Source organism: Salvelinus namaycush, chromosome 36 (assembly GCF_016432855.1).
Source record: "Salvelinus namaycush isolate Seneca chromosome 36, SaNama_1.0, whole genome shotgun sequence".
Taxonomy (NCBI): Eukaryota; Metazoa; Chordata; class Actinopteri; order Salmoniformes; family Salmonidae; genus Salvelinus; species Salvelinus namaycush.
Window position 1 is genome coordinate 25,854,314 of NC_052342.1, and position 21,914 is coordinate 25,876,227.

The 21,914-nt window shown below is 48.4% G+C and overlaps 2 protein-coding genes across 2 annotated transcripts in view; one reads left to right on the plus strand and one right to left on the minus strand.

Moving 5' to 3' along the window:
• Positions 1 to 809: 809 nt before the first annotated feature.
• On the minus strand, positions 810 to 20,212 carry LOC120030517 (zinc finger protein 638-like). The gene is made up of 7 exons (XM_038975923.1): positions 20,118 to 20,212; positions 14,757 to 16,624; positions 13,307 to 13,368; positions 12,949 to 12,987; positions 12,148 to 12,429; positions 11,763 to 11,863; positions 810 to 937 (listed from the first exon to the last, which is right to left on the minus strand). Exons 2-7 carry the CDS (start codon positions 16,395 to 16,397, stop codon positions 810 to 812), a joined length of 2,253 nt encoding a protein of 750 aa, XP_038831851.1. The 5' UTR covers positions 16,398 to 16,624; positions 20,118 to 20,212.
• LOC120030518 (short transient receptor potential channel 5-like) overlaps positions 16,455 to 21,914 on the plus strand; it is a 57,849-nt gene continuing 52,389 nt past the window's right edge. The window contains exon 1 of the mRNA XM_038975925.1: positions 16,455 to 16,618. Coding sequence (XP_038831853.1) covers positions 16,455 to 16,618 — 164 coding nt within the window. The remainder of the gene's footprint in view (positions 16,619 to 21,914) is intronic.

Sequence of the window (21,914 nt, forward strand, 5' to 3'; positions counted from 1 at the left end):
GTCTCTCTCGTCTCTCTCTTCTCTCTCTCGACTCTCTCTTCTCTCTCTCGTCGTCTCTCTCTTCTCTCTCTCTGTCTCTCCTCTGTCGTCAATCTTCTCTTCTCTCTCTCTCTCGTCGCTCTCTTCTCTCTCTCGTCTCTCTCTGTCGTCTCTCTCTCTTCTCTCTCTCTTCTCTCTCTCGTCTTCTTCTCTCTCTCGTCTCTCTCTTCTCTCTCTCGTCTCTGCTCTCTCTCGTTCTCCTCGTCGTCTCTCTTCTGTCTCTCGTCCTCTCTCTCGCTCTCTCTCTCGTCTCTCTCTTCTCTCTCTCGTCTCTCTTCTCTCTGTCGTCTCGCTGTCGTATTTTTTCTCCTCTCTCCTCTCCCTTTCTCACTCACACAGCCTTTAACCTCTCCCTATCAGACTCTGGTAACCCTGGATAGGCTGGAGGTGATGGGAAGGATGAGATGGAGGAGGAAGAGCAGAACAGAGTCCTGAACCAGCGCAGATCCAGCAAGCTGATAACACAGGTCTGTCTGTTTGTCAGAGTAGAAAAAGGGAAGAGGGTCAGAACGGCAGGGGGGTGGTGTATCGGGACAGGAACGGGTGGGGTGTTGTGTGTATCGGGACAGAACGGGTGGGTTGTGTGTGTATCGGGACAGAATGGGGTGGTGTATCGGGACAGAATGGGGGTGGTGGTGTCGGGACAGAATGGGGGTTGGTGGTGTCGGGACAGAATGGGGGGTGGTGGTGTCGGGACAGAATGGGGGGTGGTGGGAGTCGGGACAGAATGGGGGGTGGTTGGTGTCGGAGATCAGGAATGGGGTGGTGGTTCAGGGACAGAATGGGGGTGGTGTGTCGGGACAGAATGGGGGGTGGTGGGTCGGACAGAATGGGTGCGCGGGGGCGAGGGACTGCATCATAACTTCTAGACTGGTGTTCTCAGTCAGGGAGAGGCCAGCTGGAAATACAAAAGGATGGTTTAGAGAGAGACCAGCTGGAAGGGGAGGGGGAGACATGGGTTACAGAGAGACCAGCTGGAAGGGGAGACATGGGTTACAGAGAGAGACCAGCTGGAAGGGGAGACATGGGTTACAGAGAGACCAGCTGGAAGGGGAGGGGGAGACATGGGTTACAGAGAGACCAGCTGGAAGGGGAGGGGGAGACATGGGTTACAGAGAGAGACCAGCTGGAAGGGGAGGGGGAGACATGGGTTACAGAGAGACCAGCTGGAAGGGGAGGGGGAGACATGGGTTACAGAGAGAGACCAGCTGGAAGGGGAGGGGGAGACATGGGTTACAGAGAGAGACAGCTGGAAGGGGAGACATGGGTTACAGAGAGACCAGCTGGAAGGGGAGGGGGAGACATGGGTTACAGAGAGAGACCCGCTGGAAGGGGAGACATGGGTTACAGAGAGAGACCAGCTGGAAGGGGAGACATGGGTTACAGAGAGAGACCAGCTGGAAGGGGAGACATGGGTTACAGAGAGAGACCAGCTGGAAGGGGAGGGGGAGACATGGGTTACAGAGAGAGACCCGCTGGAAGGGGAGGGGGAGACATGGGTTACAGAGAGACCAGCTGGAAGGGGAGACATGGGTTACAGAGAGACCAGCTGGAAGGGGAGGGGGAGACATGGGTTACAGAGAGAGACCCGCTGGAAGGGGAGACATGGGTTACAGAGAGAGACCCGCTGGAAGGGGAGGGGGAGACATGGGTTACAGAGAGACCAGCTGGAAGGGGAGACATGGGTTACAGAGAGACCAGCTGGAAGGGGAGACATGGGTTACAGAGAGAGACCAGCTGGAAGGGGAGGGGGAGACATGGGTTACAGAGAGACCAGCTGGAAGGGGAGACATGGGTTACAGAGAGAGACCCGCTGGAAGGGGAGACATGGGTTACAGAGAGAGACCAGCTGGAAGGGGAGGGGGAGACATGGGTTACAGAGAGAGACCAGCTGGAAGGGGAGGGGGAGACATGGGTTACAGAGAGAGACCAGCTGGAAGGGGAGGGGGAGACATGGGTTACAGAGAGACCAGCTGGAAGGGGAGGGGGAGACATGGGTTACAGAGAGACCAGCTGGAAGGGGAGGGGGAGACATGGGTTACAGAGAGACCAGCTGGAAGGGGAGGGGGAGACATGGGTTACAGAGAGACCAGCTGGAAGGGAAGGGGGAGACATGGGTTACAGAGAGAGACCAGCTGGAAGGGAAGGGGGAGACATGGGTTACAGAGAGAGACCAGCTGGAAGGGAAGGGGGAGACATGGGTTACAGAGAGAGACCAGCTGGAAGGGGAGGGGGAGACATGGGTTACAGAGAGAGACCAGCTGGAAGGGGAGGGGGAGACATGGGTTACAGAGAGAGACCAGCTGGAAGGGGAGGGGGAGACATGGGTTACAGAGAGAGAGACCAGCTGGAAGGGAAGGGGGAGACATGGGTTACAGAGAGAGACCAGCTGGAAGGGGAGGGGGAGACATGGGTTACAGAGAGAGAGACCAGCTGGAAGGGGAGGGGGAGACATGGGTTACAGAGAGAGAGACCAGCTGGAAGGGGAGGGGGAGACATGGGTTACAGAGAGAGACCAGCTGGAAGGGGAGGGGGAGACATGGGTTACAGAGAGACCAGCTGGAAGGGGAGGGGGAGACATGGGTTACAGAGAGACCAGCTGGAAGGGGAGGGGGAGACATGGGTTAGAGAGAGACCAGCTGGAAGGGGAGGGGGAGACATGGGTTACAGAGAGACCAGCTGGAAGGGGAGGGGGAGACATGGGTTACAGAGAGACCAGCTGGAAGGGAAGGGGGAGACATGGGTTACAGAGAGAGACCAGCTGGAAGGGAAGGGGGAGACATGGGTTACAGAGAGAGACCAGCTGGAAGGGGAGGGGGAGACATGGGTTACAGAGAGAGACCAGCTGGAAGGGGAGGGGGAGACATGGGTTACAGAGAGAGAGACCAGCTGGAAGGGAAGGGGGAGACATGGGTTACAGAGAGAGAGACCAGCTGGAAGGGAAGGGGGAGACATGGGTTACAGAGAGAGACCAGCTGGAAGGGGAGGGGGAGACATGGGTTACAGAGAGAGAGACCAGCTGGAAGGGGAGGGGGAGACATGGGTTACAGAGAGAGAGACCAGCTGGAAGGGGAGGGGGAGACATGGGTTACAGAGAGAGAGACCAGCTGGAAGGGGAGGGGGAGACATGGGTTACAGAGAGACCAGATGGAAGGGGAGGGGGAGACATGGGTTACAGAGAGACCAGCTGGAAGGGAAGGGGGAGACATGGGTTACAGAGAGACCAGCTGGAAGGGGAGGGGGAGACATGGGTTACAGAGAGACCAGCTGGAAGGGGAGGGGGAGACATGGGTTACAGAGAGACCAGCTGGAAGGGAAGGGGGAGACATGGGTTACAGAGAGAGACCAGCTGGAAGGGAAGGGGGAGACATGGGTTACAGAGAGACCAGCTGGAAGGGGAGGGGGAGACATGGGTTACAGAGAGACCAGCTGGAAGGGAAGGGGGAGACATGGGTTACAGAGAGACCAGCTGGAAGGGAAGGGGGAGACATGGGTTACAGAGAGACCAGCTGGAAGGGGAGGGGGAGACATGGGTTACAGAGAGAGACAGCTGGAAGGGGAGGGGGAGACATGGGTTACAGAGAGAGACCAGCTGGAAGGGAAGGGGGAGACATGGGTTACAGAGAGACCAGCTGGAAGGGGAGGGGGAGACATGGGTTACAGAGAGAGACAGCTGGAAGGGGAGGGGGAGACATGGGTTACAGAGAGAGACCAGCTGGAAGGGGAGGGGGAGACATGGGTTACAGAGAGAGACCAGCTGGAAGGGAAGGGGGAGACATGGGTTACAGAGAGACCAGCTGGAAGGGAAGGGGGAGACATGGGTTACAGAGAGACCAGCTGGAAGGGGAGGGGGAGACATGGGTTACAGAGAGAGACCAGCTGGAAGGGGAGGGGGAGACATGGGTTACAGAGAGACCAGCTGGAAGGGAAGGGGAGACATGGGTTACAGAGAGACCAGCTGGAAGGGGAGGGGGAGACATGGGTTACAGAGAGACCAGCTGGAAGGGGAGGGGGAGACATGGGTTACAGAGAGAGACCAGATGGAAGGGAAGGGGGAGACATGGGTTACAGAGAGAGAGACCAGCTGGAAGGGGAGGGGGAGACATGGGTTACAGAGAGACCAGCTGGAAGGGGAGGGGGAGACATGGGTTACAGAGAGAGACAGCTGGAAGGGGATTGGGGATTGACTCTGTACCGTAACATCCTGTATATAGCCTCCACATTGACTCTGTACCGTAACACCCTGTATATAGCCTCCACATTGACTCTGTACCGTAACACCCTGTATATAGCCTCCACAATGACTCTGTACCGGTACCCCCTGTATATAGCCTCCACATTGACTCTGTACCGTAACATCCTGTATATAGCCTCCACATTGACTCTGTACCGTAACATCCTGTATATAGCCTCCACATTGACTCTGTACCGTAACACCCTGTATATAGCCTCCACATTGACTCTGTACCGGTACCCCCTGTATATAGCCTCCACATTGACTCTGTACCGGTACCACCTGTATATAGCCTCCACATTGACTCAGTACCGGTACCCCCTGTATATAGCCTCCACATTGACTCAGTACCGTAACACCCTGTATATAGCCTCCACAATGACTCTGTACCGGTACCCCCTGTATATAGCCTCCACAATGACTCTGTACCGGTACCCCCTGTATATAGCCTCCACATTGACTCTGTACCGGTACCCCCTGTATATAGCCTCCACAATGACTCTGTACCGGTACCCCCTGTATATAGCCTCCACATTGACACTGTACCGTAACACCCTATATATAGCCTCCACATTGACTCTGTACCGGTACCCCCTGTATATAGCCTCCACAATGACTCTGTACAGGTACCCCCTGTATATAGCCTCCACATTGACACTGTACCGTAACACCCTATATATAGCCTCCACATTAACTCTGTACCGGTACCCCCTGTATATAGCCTCCACATTGACTCTGTACCGGTACCCCCTGTATATAGCCTCCACATTGACTCAGTACCGGTACCCCCTGTATATAGCCTACACATTGAATCTGTACCGGTACCACCTGTATATAGCCTCCACAATGACTCAGTACCGGTACCCCCTGTATATAGCCTCCACATTGACTCTGTACCGTAATACCCTGTATATAGCCTCCACATTGACTCTGTACCGGTACACCCTGTATATAGTCTCCACATTGACTCTGTACCGGTACACCCTGTATATAGTCTCCACATTGACTCTGTACCGGTACCCCCTGTATATAGCCTCCACATTGACACTGTACCGTAACACCCTATATATAGCCTCCACATTAACTCTGTACCGGTACCCCCTGTATATAGCCTCCACATTGACTCTGTACTGGTACCCCCTGTATATAGCCTCCACATTGACTCAGTACCGGTACCCCCTGTATATAGCCTACACATTGAATCTGTACCGGTACCCCCTGTATATAGCCTCCACATTGACTCTGTACCGGTACCCCCTGTATATAGCCTCCACATTGACTCTGTACCGTAATACCCTGTATAAGCCTCCACATTGACTCTGTACCGGTACCCCCTGTATATAGTCTCCACATTGACTCTGTACCGTAACACCCTGTATATAGCCTCCACATTGACTCTGTACCGTAATACCCTGTATATAACCTCCACATTGACTCTGTACCGTAATACCCTGTATATAGCCTCCACATTGACTCTGTACCGTAACACCCTGTATATAGTCTCCACATTGACTCTGTACCGGTACCCCCTGTATATAGCCTCCACATTGACTCTGTACCAGTACCCCCTGTATATAGCCTCCACAATGACTCTGTACCAGTACCCCCTGTATATAGCCTCCACATTGACACTGTACCGGTACCCCCTGTATATAGCCTCCACATTGACTCTGTACCGGTACTCCCTGTATATAGCCTCCACATTGACTCTGTACCGGTACCCCATGTATATAGTCTCCACATTGTACCTGTACCCCCTGTATATAGCCTCCACATTGACTCTGTACCGGTACACCCTGTATATAGCCTCCACATTGACTGTGTACCGTAACACCCTGTATATAGTCTCCACATTGACTCTATACTGTGAGGTCTACACCTGTTGTACTCAGCATTTCACTGTAAGGTCTACTACACCTGTTGTATTTAGTATTTCACTGTAAGGTCTACTACACCCGTTGTACTCAGCATTTCACTGTGAGGTCGACACCTGTTGTATTCAGCATTTCACTGTGAGGTCTACCTACACCTGTTGTATTCAGCATTTCACTGTAAGGTCTACCTACACCTGTTGTATTCAGCATTTCACTGTGAGGTCTACTACACCTGTTGTATTCAGCATTTCACTGTGAGGTCTACTACACCTGTTGTATTCAGCATTTCACTGTAAGGTCTACTACACCTGTTGTATTCAGCATTTCACTGTGAGGTCTACTACACCTGTTGTATTCAGCATTTCACTGTGAGGTCTACTACACCTGTTGTATTCAGCATTTCACTGAGGTCTACTACACCTGTTGTATTCAGCATTTCACTGTGAGGTCTACTACACCTGTTGTATTCAGCATTTCACTGTGAGGTCTACTACACCTGTTGTATTCAGCATTTCACTGTAAGGTCTACTACACCTGTTGTATTCAGCATTTCACTGTGAGGTCTACTACACCTGTTGTATTCAGCATTTCACTGTAAGGTCTACTACACCTGTTGTATTCAGCATTTCACTGTAAGGTCTACTACACCTGTTGTATTCAGCATTTCACTGTGAGGTCTACACCTGTTGTATTCAGCATTTCACTGTGAGGTCTACACATGTGACTAATAAAATTTGATTTGGAAAGATGAGACCCTCCCGAAGACGACGGTGTTTTGGGGTTAAACATATTTCTCATCTCTCCTAGATTTAGGACAGACACTTCAAAACATTATTCATGATGTATTTTTCTGTCCGTTTTGCCATTTATGAATGTGTTTCTCAATGCATTTCTATGGGCTGTAGTAGTAAAGGCCTAATTACATTTGATCAAATCATTTTGATAATATTTGAGGGATACCTACAGAGGTCCTAAAATGTCAAATCGAATAACTAAAATGATTCACGGTCCGTATGACCGTCCCCAAAACAATTACGTCCAAATGTGCCGTAATTCCCCGTTAAGAACCATCCTTGTACTACCATTACTTTACCTCAAATACACCTTGTAAAGTCTACATTTCCTTCTCATTTAACTTCTCAAAGTGTCATACGGGACTTCACTGCTGTCGTTTGCCTTTCCTCTGCCATTTTTTACAACTGTTAACTACTCTAGTATAGGGGACAGCATTTTCACTTTTGGATAAATAGCATACCCAATTTCAACTGCCAGTTACTCATCCCCAGAATATAAGATATGCATATTATTAGTATATTTGGATAGAAAACACTCTGAAGTTTCTAAAACTGTTTGAATCATGTCTGTGAGTATAACAGAACTTATGTAGCAGGCAAAACCCCGAGGACTAACCATTCAGATATTTTTTTTTTTAGGTCACTGAGTTTTCATTGGGATACTAGATTTCGAATCATCCTGTTTGCAGTTCCTACCGATTCCACTGGATGTCACCAGTCTTTGGAAATAGGTTGAGGTTATTCCTTTGTGCGATGAAGAAGAACGGCCATCTGGAAACAGTGTAACGTTATGTGTACTGCTTGAGAGTTGCGCAAGACTAGAAAAGTAGCGTTAGTTTGTTGACCTCCTGTATTAAAAACAGATAGACCCGTCTTCAATTTGAAACCTTACGTTGTATTACAAAAGTAGTTTGAAATGTTTATTCGACGTTTATTGTGACTTTTGGAATTTTTCGTTCCATGCGCCAAGAGTTGATGGACATGTGCGCTCCACAATGCTAGCCAAAGTTGCTAATTCGACAGAAGAAATGGACATTCTAAAACAAAACAACGATTTATTGTGGAACTAGGACTCCTTGCACTACATTCTGATGGAAGATCATCAAAGGTAAGAGAATATTTATGATGTTATTTCGTATTTTTGTGGAATATGTTGGCTCCAACATGGCGGAGAATGGCTGGGCGCTGTCTCAGATGATTGCATGCTGTACTTTGTACTAAAGTTATTTTAAAAATCTAACACAGCGGTTGCATTAAGTACCAGTGTATCTTTCATTTGCTGTACAACATGTATTTTTTAGCAAAGTTTATGATGAGTTTTTCTGTTAGATTACGTGACTGTCCAAAATTTCTCCGGACAATTTGGTGCATTATGGCGCCGTATTCACAATGTAAAACCAGGATTTGTAGCTATAAATATGCACATTTTCGAACAAAACATAAATGTATTGTATAACATGATGTTATAAGACTGTCATCTGATCAAGTTGTTCAAAGGTTAGTGATTCATTTTATCTCTATTTGTGGGTTTTGTGAAAGCTATGTTGGCGGTGAAAACATGGCGTTGTGTGTTTGGCTATTGTGGTGAGCTAACATAAATATATATTGTGTTTTCGCTGTAAAACATTTTAAGAATCGGACATGTTGGCTGGATTCACAAGATGTTTATCTTTCATTTGCTGTATTGGACTTGTTAATGTGTGGAAGTTAAATATTTCTAAAAAATATTTTTGAATTTTGCTCGCTGCGAAGGCAGCGGAATGTTGTGGGTGTTCCGCTAGCAGAACCCCTGGGCGAGAAAGGTTAAAGATTCAGTATCTTTGGAACGAGGAGACTGATTAGTTGCCGTACTTCAGAGAACGCAAACATCTTTCACAGCGAGGGATTGAGAGAGAGAGGGGCACAGTATAGGCAGGTCAGCCACCAGACAGAACCGTGCACTAGGTCTATCTATCAGTATAGGCAGGTCAGCCACCAGACAGAACCGTGCACTAGGTCCATCTATCAGTATAGGCAGGTCAGCCACCAGACAGAACCGTGCACTAGGTCTATCTATCAGTATAGGCAGGTCAGCCACCAGACAGAACCGTGCACTAGGTCTATCTATCAGTATAGGCAGGTCAGCCACCAGACAGAACCGTGCACTAGGTCTATCTATCAGTATAGGCAGGTCAGCCACCAGACAGAACCGTGCACTAGGTCTATCTATCAGTATAGGCAGGTCAGCCACCAGTCAGAACCGTGCACTAGGTCTATCTTTCAGTATAGGTAGGTCACCCAGACAGACAGTCAGAACCGTGCACTAGGTCTATCTATCAGTATAGGCAGGTCAGCCACCAGACAGTCAGAACCGTGCACTAGGTCTATCTATCAGTATAGGCAGGTCAGCCACCAGTCAGAACCGTGCACTAGGTCTATCTATCAGTATAAGCAGGTCAGCCACCAGACAGTCAGAACCGTGCACTAGGTCTATCTATCAGTATAGGCAGGTCAGCCACCAGACAGACAGAACCGTGCACTAGGTCTATCTTTCAGTATAGGCAGGTCAGCCACCAGACAGACAGAACCGGGCACTAGGTCTATCTATCAGTATAGGCAGGTCAGCCACCAGACAGACAGAACCGGGCACTAGGTCTATCTATCAGTATAGGCAGGTCATCCACCAGACAGACAGTCAGAACCGGGCACTAGGTCTATCTATCAGTATAGGCAGGTCAGCACCCAGACAGACAGAACCGGGCACTGGGTCTATCTATCAGTATAGGCAGGTCAGCCACCAGACAGAACCGTGCACTAGGTCTATCTATCAGTATAGGCAGGTCAGCACCCAGACAGAACCGTGCACTAGGTCTATCTATCAGTATAGGCAGGTCAGCCACCAGACAGAACCGTGCACTAGGTCTATCTATCAGTATAGGCAGGTCAGCCACCAGACAGAACCGTGCACTAGGTCTATCTATCAGTATAGGCAGGTCAGCCACCAGACAGAACCGTGCACTAGGTCTATCTATCAGTATAGGCAGGTCAGCCACCAGACAGACAGAACCGGGCACTGGGTCTATCTATCAGTATAGGCAGGTCAGCCACCAGACAGACAGAACCGTGCACTAGGTCTATCTATCAGTATAGGCAGGTCAGCCACCAGACAGACAGAACCGGGCACTAGGTCTATCTATCAGTATAGGCAGGTCAGCCACCAGACAGACAGAACCGGGCACTAGGTCTATCTATCAGTATAGGCAGGTCAGCCACCAGACAGACAGAACCGGGCACTAGGTCTATCTATCAGTATAGGCAGGTCATCCACCAGACAGACAGTCAGAACCGGGCACTAGGTCTATCTATCAGTATAGGCAGGTCAGCACCCAGACAGACAGAACCGGGCACTGGGTCTATCTATCAGTATAGGCAGGTCAGCCACCAGACAGAACCGTGCACTAGGTCTATCTATCAGTATAGGCAGGTCAGCACCCAGACAGAACCGTGCACTAGGTCTATCTATCAGTATAGGCAGGTCAGCCACCAGACAGAACCGTACACTAGGTCTATCTATCAGTATAGGCAGGTCAGCCACCAGACAGAACCGTGCACTAGGTCTATCTATCAGTATAGGCAGGTCAGCCACCAGACAGAACCGTGCACTAGGTCTATCTATCAGTATAGGCAGGTCAGCCACCAGACAGACAGAACCGGGCACTAGGTCTATCTATCAGTATAGGCAGGTCAGCCACCAGACAGACAGAACCGGGCACTGGGTCTATCTATCAGTATAGGCAGGTCAGCCACCAGACAGACAGAACCGTGCACTAGGTCTATCTATCAGTATAGGCAGGTCAGCCACCAGACAGAACCGGGCACTAGGTCTATCTATCAGTATAGGCAGGTCAGCCACCAGACAGAACCGTACACTAGGTCTATCTATCAGTATAGGCAGGTCAGCCACCAGACAGTCAGAACCGTGCACTGGGTCTATCTATCAGTATAGGCAGGTCAGCCACCAGACAGACAGAACCGTGCACTAGGTCTATCTATCAGTATAGGCAGGTCAGCCACCAGACAGACAGAACCGGGCACTAGGTCTATCTATCAGTATAGGCAGGTCAGCCACCAGACAGTCAGAACCGGGCACTAGGTCTATCTATCAGTATAGGCAGGTCAGCCACCAGACAGACAGACAGAACCGTGCACTGGGTCTATCTATCAGTATAGGCAGGTCAGTCACCAGACAGTCAGAACCGTGCACTGGGTCTATCTATCAGTATAGGCAGGTCAGCCACCAGACAGTCAGACAGAACCGTGCACTGGGTCTATCTATCAGTATAGGCAGGTCAGCCACCAGACAGTCAGAACCGGGCACTAGGTCTATCTATCAGTATAGGCAGGTCAGGCACCAGACAGACAGAACTTTAACATTAAGGATCTCAATTTCGTTTCAACGTTCCCATCTAGCGCCAATTGAACTGACTGGCCCCAGGACAGGCCCAGTAGCTAAGGTTGGTACTGACCCACTTCAGAATCTGCAAGTGTGAAAAGCTCTCTAAGCCCTGTGTGGCTACAGCACGGCTCTCTCCCTCTCTCACACCAGTGTGTGTCGCTCTCCCTCTCTCACACCAGTGTGTGTGTGTGTGTGTCTCACCAGATGACTCCAGTGTGTGTGTGTGTGTGTGTGTGTGTGTGTGTGTGTGTGTGTGTGTGTGTGTGTGTGTGTGTGTGTGTGTGTCACCAGATGACTCCAGTGTGTGTGTGTGTGTGTGTGTCACCAGATGACTCCAGTGTGTGTGTGTGTGTGTGTGTGTGTGTGTGTGTGTGTGTGTGTCTCACCAGATGACTCCAGTATTTTCTTGGCCAGTCTCTCAGCACTGTTAGACTTCGGCAGGCTGCTCCTCCTCGTTCTCTCCCGCTCATGGCTCCTAGAGCGCGACCTGGATGAAGGAAGAGGAATATTCATATTAACTAATTTAAAAAAAGAGGAATATTCAAACATATTATCTCATTAAAAAGAAGAATATTCATACATAACTCATTTAAAAAAAGAATATTCATACATATTGACTAATTTAAAAGAATATTCATACATATTGACTCCTTTAAGAGAAGAATATTCATACATATTAACTCATTTAAAAGAGGAATATTCATACATATTAACTCATTTAAGAGAGGAATATTCATACATATGAACACATTTAAAAGCCTGTTATCTTACCTCCGGGATGAAGAGGCCGGAGGGTCACGTTCTCTCTCCCTGCCCCGAAGTGAACCCGGAGACCGGGAGCGGGAACGCCGTGTGGTGGTGTTGTGTCGACGTTCGCGGAATCGTTCGCGGGATCGTTCCCTGGATCGAGTTCGGCGAGTAGAGGAGGAAGGGGTGTGGTAAGAGGAGCGGCGGGGAGAAGGAGAGCGAGACCAGGACGGAGAACGGGAGGCGGAGAGTGTTGTCCGGCGGCGCTTGGAGGACAACCGGCTGCTGTCATTTCTACTAGAAGGGCTGGAGAGGGGGGGAGAAAGATGGGGGAGAATGAGAGGGGGAGGAAAGGGGAGAGAGAGGGGGAGGAATGGGGAGAGAGGGGGGGGATGGGAGAAAGGAGACAGAGAGGGGGAGGAATGGGGAGAGAGTGGGAGGAAATGGGAGAGAGAGGGGGGGGATGGGAGAAAGGAGACAGAGAGGGGGAGGAATGGGGAGAGAGTGGGAGGAAATGGGAGAGAGGGGGAGGAGGGAGACGGGGGGAGGAAATGGGAGAGAGAGGGGGAGGAGGGAGACGGGGGGAGGGGAGAGAGAGGGGGAGGAGGGAGACAGAAGGAGGATGAGAGAACGAAGAGAAGGTGGTCAGACTGATGAAGTTATTCTGGTTGGTAACGTAAAGGATGAAAAAAGGGGAGTGTTTACATACTTCCACCAGATGCTAAGACTCAACTTGCTAAACCGTTCATTCAGCAGTGACCTACATCGAAGGGACAACATTTAATTATCTTCTATTTTAGAACCCAGGACAGGTAGGGGACTCACCTTGATATATCGACAGTTTCCACTTTCCAGTCGGGATACCTGTAAGGAGGAAAGGGTACAGGTGATTAGAACTAGCTGCAACGTGATGTCATCAGCGGAGGTAGATTTCAATTCGTATTTCCGTGATTTTCCTCACATCCAAATCTCCGCTCATTATTCTCAACTGTATTGGAAAAGACATCAAGCCCCTCCCCACTCAGACTTATTCCTCCAGTGGGTTTTTAGAGGAGGAGATGAGGGGAGAGGATACAAGGGGGGGGGGGGGGGGGGGTACAAGGGATTGAGGGGGGAGGGGGACTAACTGAGAAAAGAGAGAAAGGGAGAAGTGATCTATAAAAAGAGAGAGAAGAAGACTCACGATTTCCTGAGTAGACGGCAGTTCTCAACGTGGAGGCCGGTGTTTTGATGCTCGATCCAGTCCTGTTGATCAAAACAGCACAGAGACAATCAGTCTGGGTCATCATCCTCCTCCTCATCCAAACCTCTCTACATCATCACCAATTTCCCCCAAACTCCTCTAAATCAAGCACTTTCAATAGCTATTTTTATTTTTTTTCACCAGAGTCCAATTTCTTTCTGCTTTCATAGCAGCAGTGGATTTATACAATGTTGGAAAAATAACATAGTAAAAATAGGTTCTCTGTTCTACCAAGAAAAAGGATTATAGGCAAAAGTCTGATGCTGGAGGAAAAAAAATAGCAGCATCTGGAATCTTTCGGGGGTCTTCTCTGGAATGGATTCTCTCCTCAGTCTCTCGGCAGCCATCTTCTTCCCAAAAAATAACTTCCTTCCCAAAGTAACTAAATCAATTGTATATAATAATTTAAAACGCAGTTAGTAGTGTGTTGTGTCATTGGTTTACAAACAAGGGTATAATACAATGATATAGGGGTTTGAGTTTAAAAAAAATGTAAGTGGCGTAAATAGTCCATTAATTGACAACGGTCAATGTCGAGAGATAGAGCCTAAACTCGTTTCTGTACAGCACTTTGTGACATCAGCTGACGTAAGAAGGTCTTTATAAATACAGTTCATTGATTGGTTGTTGTTCTCTGGCAGCTTCTCATCTTGTCGTTGGTTGTATAGTCTTCGAGCACTCCTCTTCCTCAAGGCAAATCACGGTCATCGAAAGTCACAAATAAAAATGCATTTTATAACGGAATGTCTTAAAAATGGCCGTTACAAACAAATAAAATGACAATATTTCAAGGTTTTAAAAAAATAAAATAAACATCTAAAAATTAAAAAATATCTCATGACATTACACAATTTTCAATAACGACAATAGAATAATGTTGAATTCAGTCCAGGATTCGATGTTTTCATATTCCCCGAGGAGAAAATATATTTTTTATACTAAAAAAAAGGCTTTTCTTTGTTTTATTTTCATCCATTTTAGAACATCTCACCTCACGTGAAATACATGTGACAATCGCACAGCTAGACTGAAGTGTTTTAATAAACAACAATAATTCAACAAGCAAAGTCTTGAGTTACAACATGAGTTTTAAAAATATATATATTTTTTTTTTTTAAAGGCACAGAATCAGTATGGAGAAGATCAGAACTGGGTTCAAATACTATTTGAGATTTCAAATACTTTATATGTACTTGATTCAACTCCTGAAACAAAACGGCTGGAGTTGTTTTCTGGAGGGCTAAAACACCTGGTCTATTATCCGGGACTGAAACAGACATGGGATACCAGGTAGAAACAAACCTAAATAGTATTTTGGCCTTCCAGGATAGAAAATCAAACAGTATTTAGAACCCAGGTAAAGACAGGTATGGCAACAAAAAAAACTCACCTTTAACTGGGAACATTCTATGTTACAGAGAGAACAGGTATGAGGAAAGATTCTGGGAGAAGCAGCGGAGTAATCACTCATCATGGTCGGAGTCGGTAACCTCTTCGGCATCATCATCATCATCGGGGGAGGTAGGTTCCTCTGCTGGAGCAAGGAAGGCATCGGACCAATCCGGGGCGGAGGAACAGTCACCGGAACATGACCAGGAGGTGGAATCGACGGGTTCATGATGGGGAATAAGGAAGGCCACATGGGGGGTGTCGTGGGAGGAGGAACCCCGATCGGGACACCTCCAACCCGGAGTCCTGGAATTCCGACCCCAGCACCACCTCCACCACCAAGAACCACCAGGCCGGACCGGGGCTGAGCGTGGCCCCGAGCGTTGCCTTGATTCTGGGACGCCAGGAGTCGGTTGAGTCCTTGGTCTCCGCTGCGGACAGGGATGTTCATGGGCTTGGATGTTGCTTTAGATGAGCCGTGGGTTTTGAGGGTCTGCTGGGGTTGGCTGGAAGGCGGAGGAAGGCCGATGCGAGAGTCTGTGACTTTCATGGAGCTCTGGACCGCAGGGCTGTGGATGTGCTGCTGTTGGGTACGCTGCTTGGAAAGGTCGGAGGTCATGGAATGGCCGGCGTACCCGCTCAGCGAGTCTCTGACCATGTCATATTTTGACGTCTCCTTCGTGAGCGGATTGCGCGCGCCGTAATTATCGGGTTGACTATTATCGCCATCATCATAACTGTCGTAGTTAGTAGCACTAGAATGTTCGTAATCGATCACTTTGCTCAGTCCTCCACCACCGCGGTCGGACCCTGGGCCAGGTCCACCGCCTACCTTGAGCCGACGGTCCACATCCATAGTTCTATTGGCCTTACGGATGCGGATGTCTCTGAGGATGAAGGGCAGGTTGTCTGGTGTCAGTTGATCGTCTGGGTAGTGGCTGAGGAGCTCCAGGTCTTCGTTGGACAAGCCGAAACTCGCCAGGATGCTGCTGGCGGACTCGGATGTGTACCGGGCTGGACGAGAGGCTGCGGCCGATGCGCTCATGGGAGTCTCGGAACCCCTTGAGGTGGACCCCAGCACTCCCGCACCTCCAAACCCAGAGGTTTGGCTTTGGTACTGAGGAAGGGTGGAGGAGAAGAGTTTGGAGGAAGCAGACTGGGTCAGGTAGCCATCCCAGGAGTCCATGGAACCTTGCTGGTCGCTGGAGGTCCGGCCAGGGGTGTAACCGCCCAGCCCTCCCCCAGACGAGAGCTCGTCCATGGGGTCGTGACTTAGGCGAAGGTCTTGGGCGTCCAGGGAGACCTGCGGGTTCTTATTCTGCTGCATCAACTGGCTGAGCAGCCTCACCTCCTCTCTGGCCCCGCGGATGTGGTGGTCTATGGAGGTCTCCAACTCCGGGGTCATCCCGGTCGATCTCTGCCCCGGGTCATACCCCATCTGCTGGGACACCATCGAGGACATCATGCCTCCCTGGCCGGAGGAACCACCACCACCACCAGACCCCAGACCAAGGCGGGAGCCCCCCAGAGGGTCCCTTCCGGCCTGGGATTGTGTGAGTCCGTACTGCCCCATCTGGGGGGCAGTTCTCTTGGCCTGTGAAGAGTACTGATCCCCCAAGGGGTTATATAGGGGACGGGACATGTTATTGACGGTAGGTGCTGCTTTGAGAAGGTTGATGAGGGGGGCGAGAGGAGGTGGATGGGGGTGAGTGTCGGCAGAAGTGGCGGTTGCAGCGGTAACGAGCTGGGCTTTGAGCTGGGCCAGCTGCAGGGAGGCGCTGCGGGGGCGGGATCCCAACTCCCAGCCCTCCAATCGGATTCAGCGGGCTGGAAAGGGGAGCAGCGCAACGATCCAATAGCAACGCAAAGCTGAAAGAGTTGGAGAGGAGAAACACACAGGAGGGTTACTGGCTGGTCTTCTCTCTGGCTCGCCCTGGGACAGGGCTATGGACAGTAGTAATCAAACTGGAAAGCAGACTGGATTTCTGCGATTGATCGGTTTGGTCAGTTTCCAGTCTATTTCACACTGAAACACTTTTCAAATCAGTTCTGTGTCAAACTGTTCTAGAACAGCTTCTAGAACATCATCAGGGTTCTGTTGGTTGGGTCAGAGCAGAAGAAGATGGTTCCTGCATCTTCACTGGAGGACAGAAAAACAGCAAGCAAACAGGGAACAGGCAGGAGGGGGAGAAGTAGTCATCGTGAAAACATACAACCTTATTTTACAAACTCCATGCACTGCTTTAGTGAAATTTGCAAGCAGCTTTTTTTTAACAAAAAGGTTTACAGTCATACTTTTAAGATAATAGATCGCTAAGGCAAATAGTTTATTCAGTAATGAAACGGGACTTACTGGTTTAGCTAAAGAGCTAAAGAACAGATTTAGTAGGGTTAAGTGTAAGCTATTGATAATCAAATGAAGATGGAATCAAAATTTGAAAGGTTATGTGGATGCATAAATCAATAAACGGTGTCAGGGTTAGTTGTCACGGAGCTCCCCAAGACAACGGTCTGAAAGGTGTTATAACCAAACAGAACACTGCACCTGAGAGTCAACTAAACCAATCCATGTCTCTAAACCACAATAATACACTTTCCCACAATATTGACGAGATTATATTCTTAAACAACGTATTTATTTGATCAAACTCGTTAAAGTCACGGTGCAAAGCTTTGAGACATGAAAGCTGAACTTCAAAACCTGCTTCATAAAAAAACAGTTTTGAGAAAAGGGAACCCATCACCACCAGAGAAAGATAGTGGGTAAAATAGGTGCAAGGAGAATACGTACCCGAGCCTGAATTTTAAGCAGTTTACTACCGTGGTTGGGCTTAGGATATATAAATCATGTATCTTTGCATCAGGATCTTCTATACTGATAGGAAAGCTGTAGAGTTTTCACGTGTGATTCAAAAACACAGAGAGATCAACTGATGTTAAGAGCTGACCACGTGGCAGGACCCCAAACTACTGCATTTGACGATACAAAAAACAAGTCCAATACTTGCATAACAATGTAAAAAAGGTACAACTAAGATATTTTTTTAGTAGTTACACAATAATGTCAATACATTATTCTATTACGTTGCAGTGATCATGAGAGGAACAAGGCCTATAAGACCTGATGGAAAACCTACATATTTCAGCAGCAAACATTTTATTACTATCATTATTAAGCAATGAAACCAACAACTTCTATAACAGCAACGTATTAAAATGGTGGAAAATACATTCCGTCAAACTTCCAATGAAACGCAGTCTCTTAAATAGCCGCCTTTTAATAGCCGGGTGAGAGCACACATTTCAAACACCTGGTCGAAATGGATTGTTTGCGAGGTTACCATGGGGACGGGGACTAACATTGAATTGTCTACTAAATAGAAAACAGCAACAACAACAAAAAAACGTGTATCATTTGATAACGCCATGTGGTTCTTAGGGGGGAAAAAACAGCGGTTGGACTTGGTCGTCCTTGCCGACAGATGATGCAGTGTCCGAGTAAAGACCCGAAAACCCCACGTTGAATTTCATTTAAATTCTCTACGTCGGGCACAAATTAGCATTTGGATCGGGAAAGTTTTCTACACGCCAGAATGTTGAAACTTGCTTCACCGGTTGTCCACGCGGTTTATCCACTTATCTTTTCTGCGGGTAGGAATGTCAAGTTTTCAAGACGATGATACAGGAAATCCATAATTGCATCAACCTTTTCAAAGCGCTGTTTGGTGGGTTCATATTCACCTTGAAAAGGTTGATGCAATTATGGATTTCCCGTGGGTACACGGTCTCATTCCTACCTGCAAAAAGGACCAACCGCACAGACAACCGGTAAAGTAAGTTAAAACATTTTATTCAGAATTATGGCTTGTAGAGGTCGTGTGAGGTAACTTTCCTGATACAAAACGCTCATTTACGCCCGATGTTGAATTCAATGCAATTCAACGTCGGGGGGGGTTTCCAGGCTAGCCTGAGCAGTGTCCTGCTAAACGGCATCTGCTCGTTCATTGGTCATGTGCACTTCCACAAGAAGCAAGAAGCTAGTCACCAAGCCTGGTGGCTGACTAGCTGGTGTTACAACTCACAAATCAGAGCGGATATCAATCCAAATGTATAAATAATCAGAAAACTGCCATTTGTAAACTATTAGCTAGCTAACAGAAATGTTGTAGCTAGTGCTAGCAGTGCCACGCTTTTTACAGGCTGCAAAATATTAGCTAGCATTGCTAGCCAAACAATCAGGTGCACACTACAGCCAGCCCCCCATCCAAAGGGAAGTTTTGTAATGCATATTAAAATCCTACAGATTCCCCAGAAAACCAGAAGATTGGTTTTTGGCTAGGCTGTGATAAGGGTGATCACTGGGATCCCGAGAGGCACAGCGGCGTCACTATAGACCCTGGTTCGATCCTGGGCTGTATCACAACCTTGTTGTGATTGGGAGTCCCATAAAGTTAGATCTTAATTAATGTCTTGGAAGATCACAATAATAAATGTGTAACATTTCAACATAACAGATCCAAATGTAATGGCATAACCTGATCACCCAAAGCCTGTCGTTTCAAATGGGAACAAATTAGTCATTGTGGGCGGAACAAGCTAGAGATCCTATTGGCGCATTCTAGTACATTTGCATATTTCCGTTAGGGAACGCCTACACTGAGGTGCAATAACTCAATTCACCTTAACACTCAAACAATAAAACATTTAAACCTTTGACAAAAGGTTAAAAAAAAACGTCTACAAAACTTAGTCTGTTCGTAACAGAAAACTGTGTTGAGATGAAATGTTTCATCGATGACAACATCTGCAGAATATCGGCTAAAATCCATCTCCTTCCATCTTCTCCCACTGCCGGGTCACTGCTTCTTCTTACTACCATATTTGGTAAGAGAGTGAAAAACGCCAAGCGGATGCTTCACATTTATACAACTTCACATTACATCCGGTGAAATATCTGTCTTATTCTTCTATCTGTGGAGAAACATCTCGCTTCACCTCTTTCTCTGAGTACACAATGAGCAGGGGCTGTATTTTGAGGGGAGGGGTGCTGCACACAAAACATATATATCTGTGTCTTGGCTACACTGTCCTACGAATGTCCCGCATTTGGGGACATTTTAAATGTGGTCACCCTAAGCTGTGATAGATCATAGATCACAGCTGCCTTTCGCGTCTTCGACTTTCCGAAAAACATCAGCCCACCATTTTGTATTTCCTGTACCGTGTTGCATTAAGCGCCGCATGCGACAGAGGACACAAACCCGAGTTTCTACTTCCAGCCAACGGTATTGTCCGTTTTAAAACACACATATGAACAATAACTGATCTCTTCTGTCCTGTGAAATAGGTTTTTGTTACATACCTTCTGTTATTTTCGGTTATTTTCTATGGAGATATCTCGTACTTCTCTTTCTCTTCAGGCGGCTCCACGGACGCTTGACTGGCAACGGATTTGCGCATGCGCATTCGACTTTCTCATTGGAACAACGTCATAGACCTAACCCAATGAAAACAGAGTAGTTGATTGGAGGAACTTGTACGAGCTATTTTTCACCAGATGGGGGAACCCTAGCCCTACATCAACATCACGTTCACAGAATCATTTACCAAGTTTAACATCATTTATTTATTTTACTACCTTGTTCAGGGGCAGAATGACAGATTTTTACCTTGTCAGCTCGGGGATCCAATTTAGCAAACCTTTACGGTTACTGGCCCAACGCTCTAACCACTCGGCTACCTGCGAAAGCACCTTAAACTAATGTCATATAGGCCTTAGCTCGGAAGGCTAACACAGTTTTAATGCAAGCAGAAGGGACCCAGGTTCAAATCAGCTCTGATGATTTATCCACGTGAAAGATGGAAGAATGAATAGAGACGAGACGGGACGGGACAGGGGGAGGATGGAGAGATGATGGAGGTCTGTTATGAAACGGAGAGGAGGAGGATGGAGAGATGATGGAGGTCTGTTATGAAACGGAGAGGAGATGATGGAGGTCTGTTATGAAACGGAGAGGAGGAGGATGAACAGATTGGCTGATTTGTGTGGGGGGATGAATGAACACGTTACGGTCAAAACACATTTGGGATTATAGATTGATTATAGATTAGAGCAGGGTGTCAAAACACATTTGGGATTATAGATTGATAGATTAGAGCAGGGTGTCAAAACTCATTCCATGGAGGGCCGAGTGTCTGCAGGTTTTAATTTTTTCCCTTTAAATTAATCCCAAGACAACCAGGTGAGGGGAGTTCCTTCCTAATTTGTGACCTTAATTCATCAATCAAGTACATGGGAGGAGCCAAAACCCGCTCTGTGGAATGAGTTGGACACCTGTGCATTAGAGCATTGCCAAAGAGAGACTATATCAGCCTTAGATTGGCTGAGTCTGCGCGCGCCCCATTCTCATAGAGTAGCTGAGGAATTTGTCAAAATGATCCTGTTGGCGGATGACTGTGCTGAAGTCTACTGCCCTCGGACGCCCCATGTGTCACTACACTACCCATAACCCCCCATCACAGGGCAAAGACAGGCACACAGTCCCACTACCCCCCATCACAGGGTAAAGACAGGAACACAGTCCCACTACCCCCCATCACAGGGTAAAGACAGGCACACAGTCCCACTACCCCCCATCACAGGGTAAAGACAGGCACACAGTCCCACTACCCCCCATCACAGGGTAAAGACAGTCACACAGTCCCACTACCCCCATCACAGGGTAAAGACAGGCACACAGTCCCACTACCCCCCATCACAGGGTAAAGACAGGGACACAGTCCCACTACCCCCATCACAGGGTAAAGACAGGGACACAGTCCCACTACCCCCATCACAGGGTAAAGACAGGGACACAGTCCCACTACCCCCATCACAGGGCAAAGGCAGGCACACAGTCCCACTACCCCCCATCACAGGGTAAAGACAGGAACACAGTCCCACTACCCCCCATCACAGGGTAAAGACAGGGACACAGTCCCACTACCCCCCATCACAGGGCAAAGGCAGGCACACAGTCCCACTACCCCCCATCACAGGGTAAAGACAGTCACACAGTCCCACTACCCCCCATCACAGGGTAAAGACAGGAACACAGTCCCACTACCCCCCATCACAGGGTAAAGACAGTCACACAGTCCCACTACCCCCATCACAGTG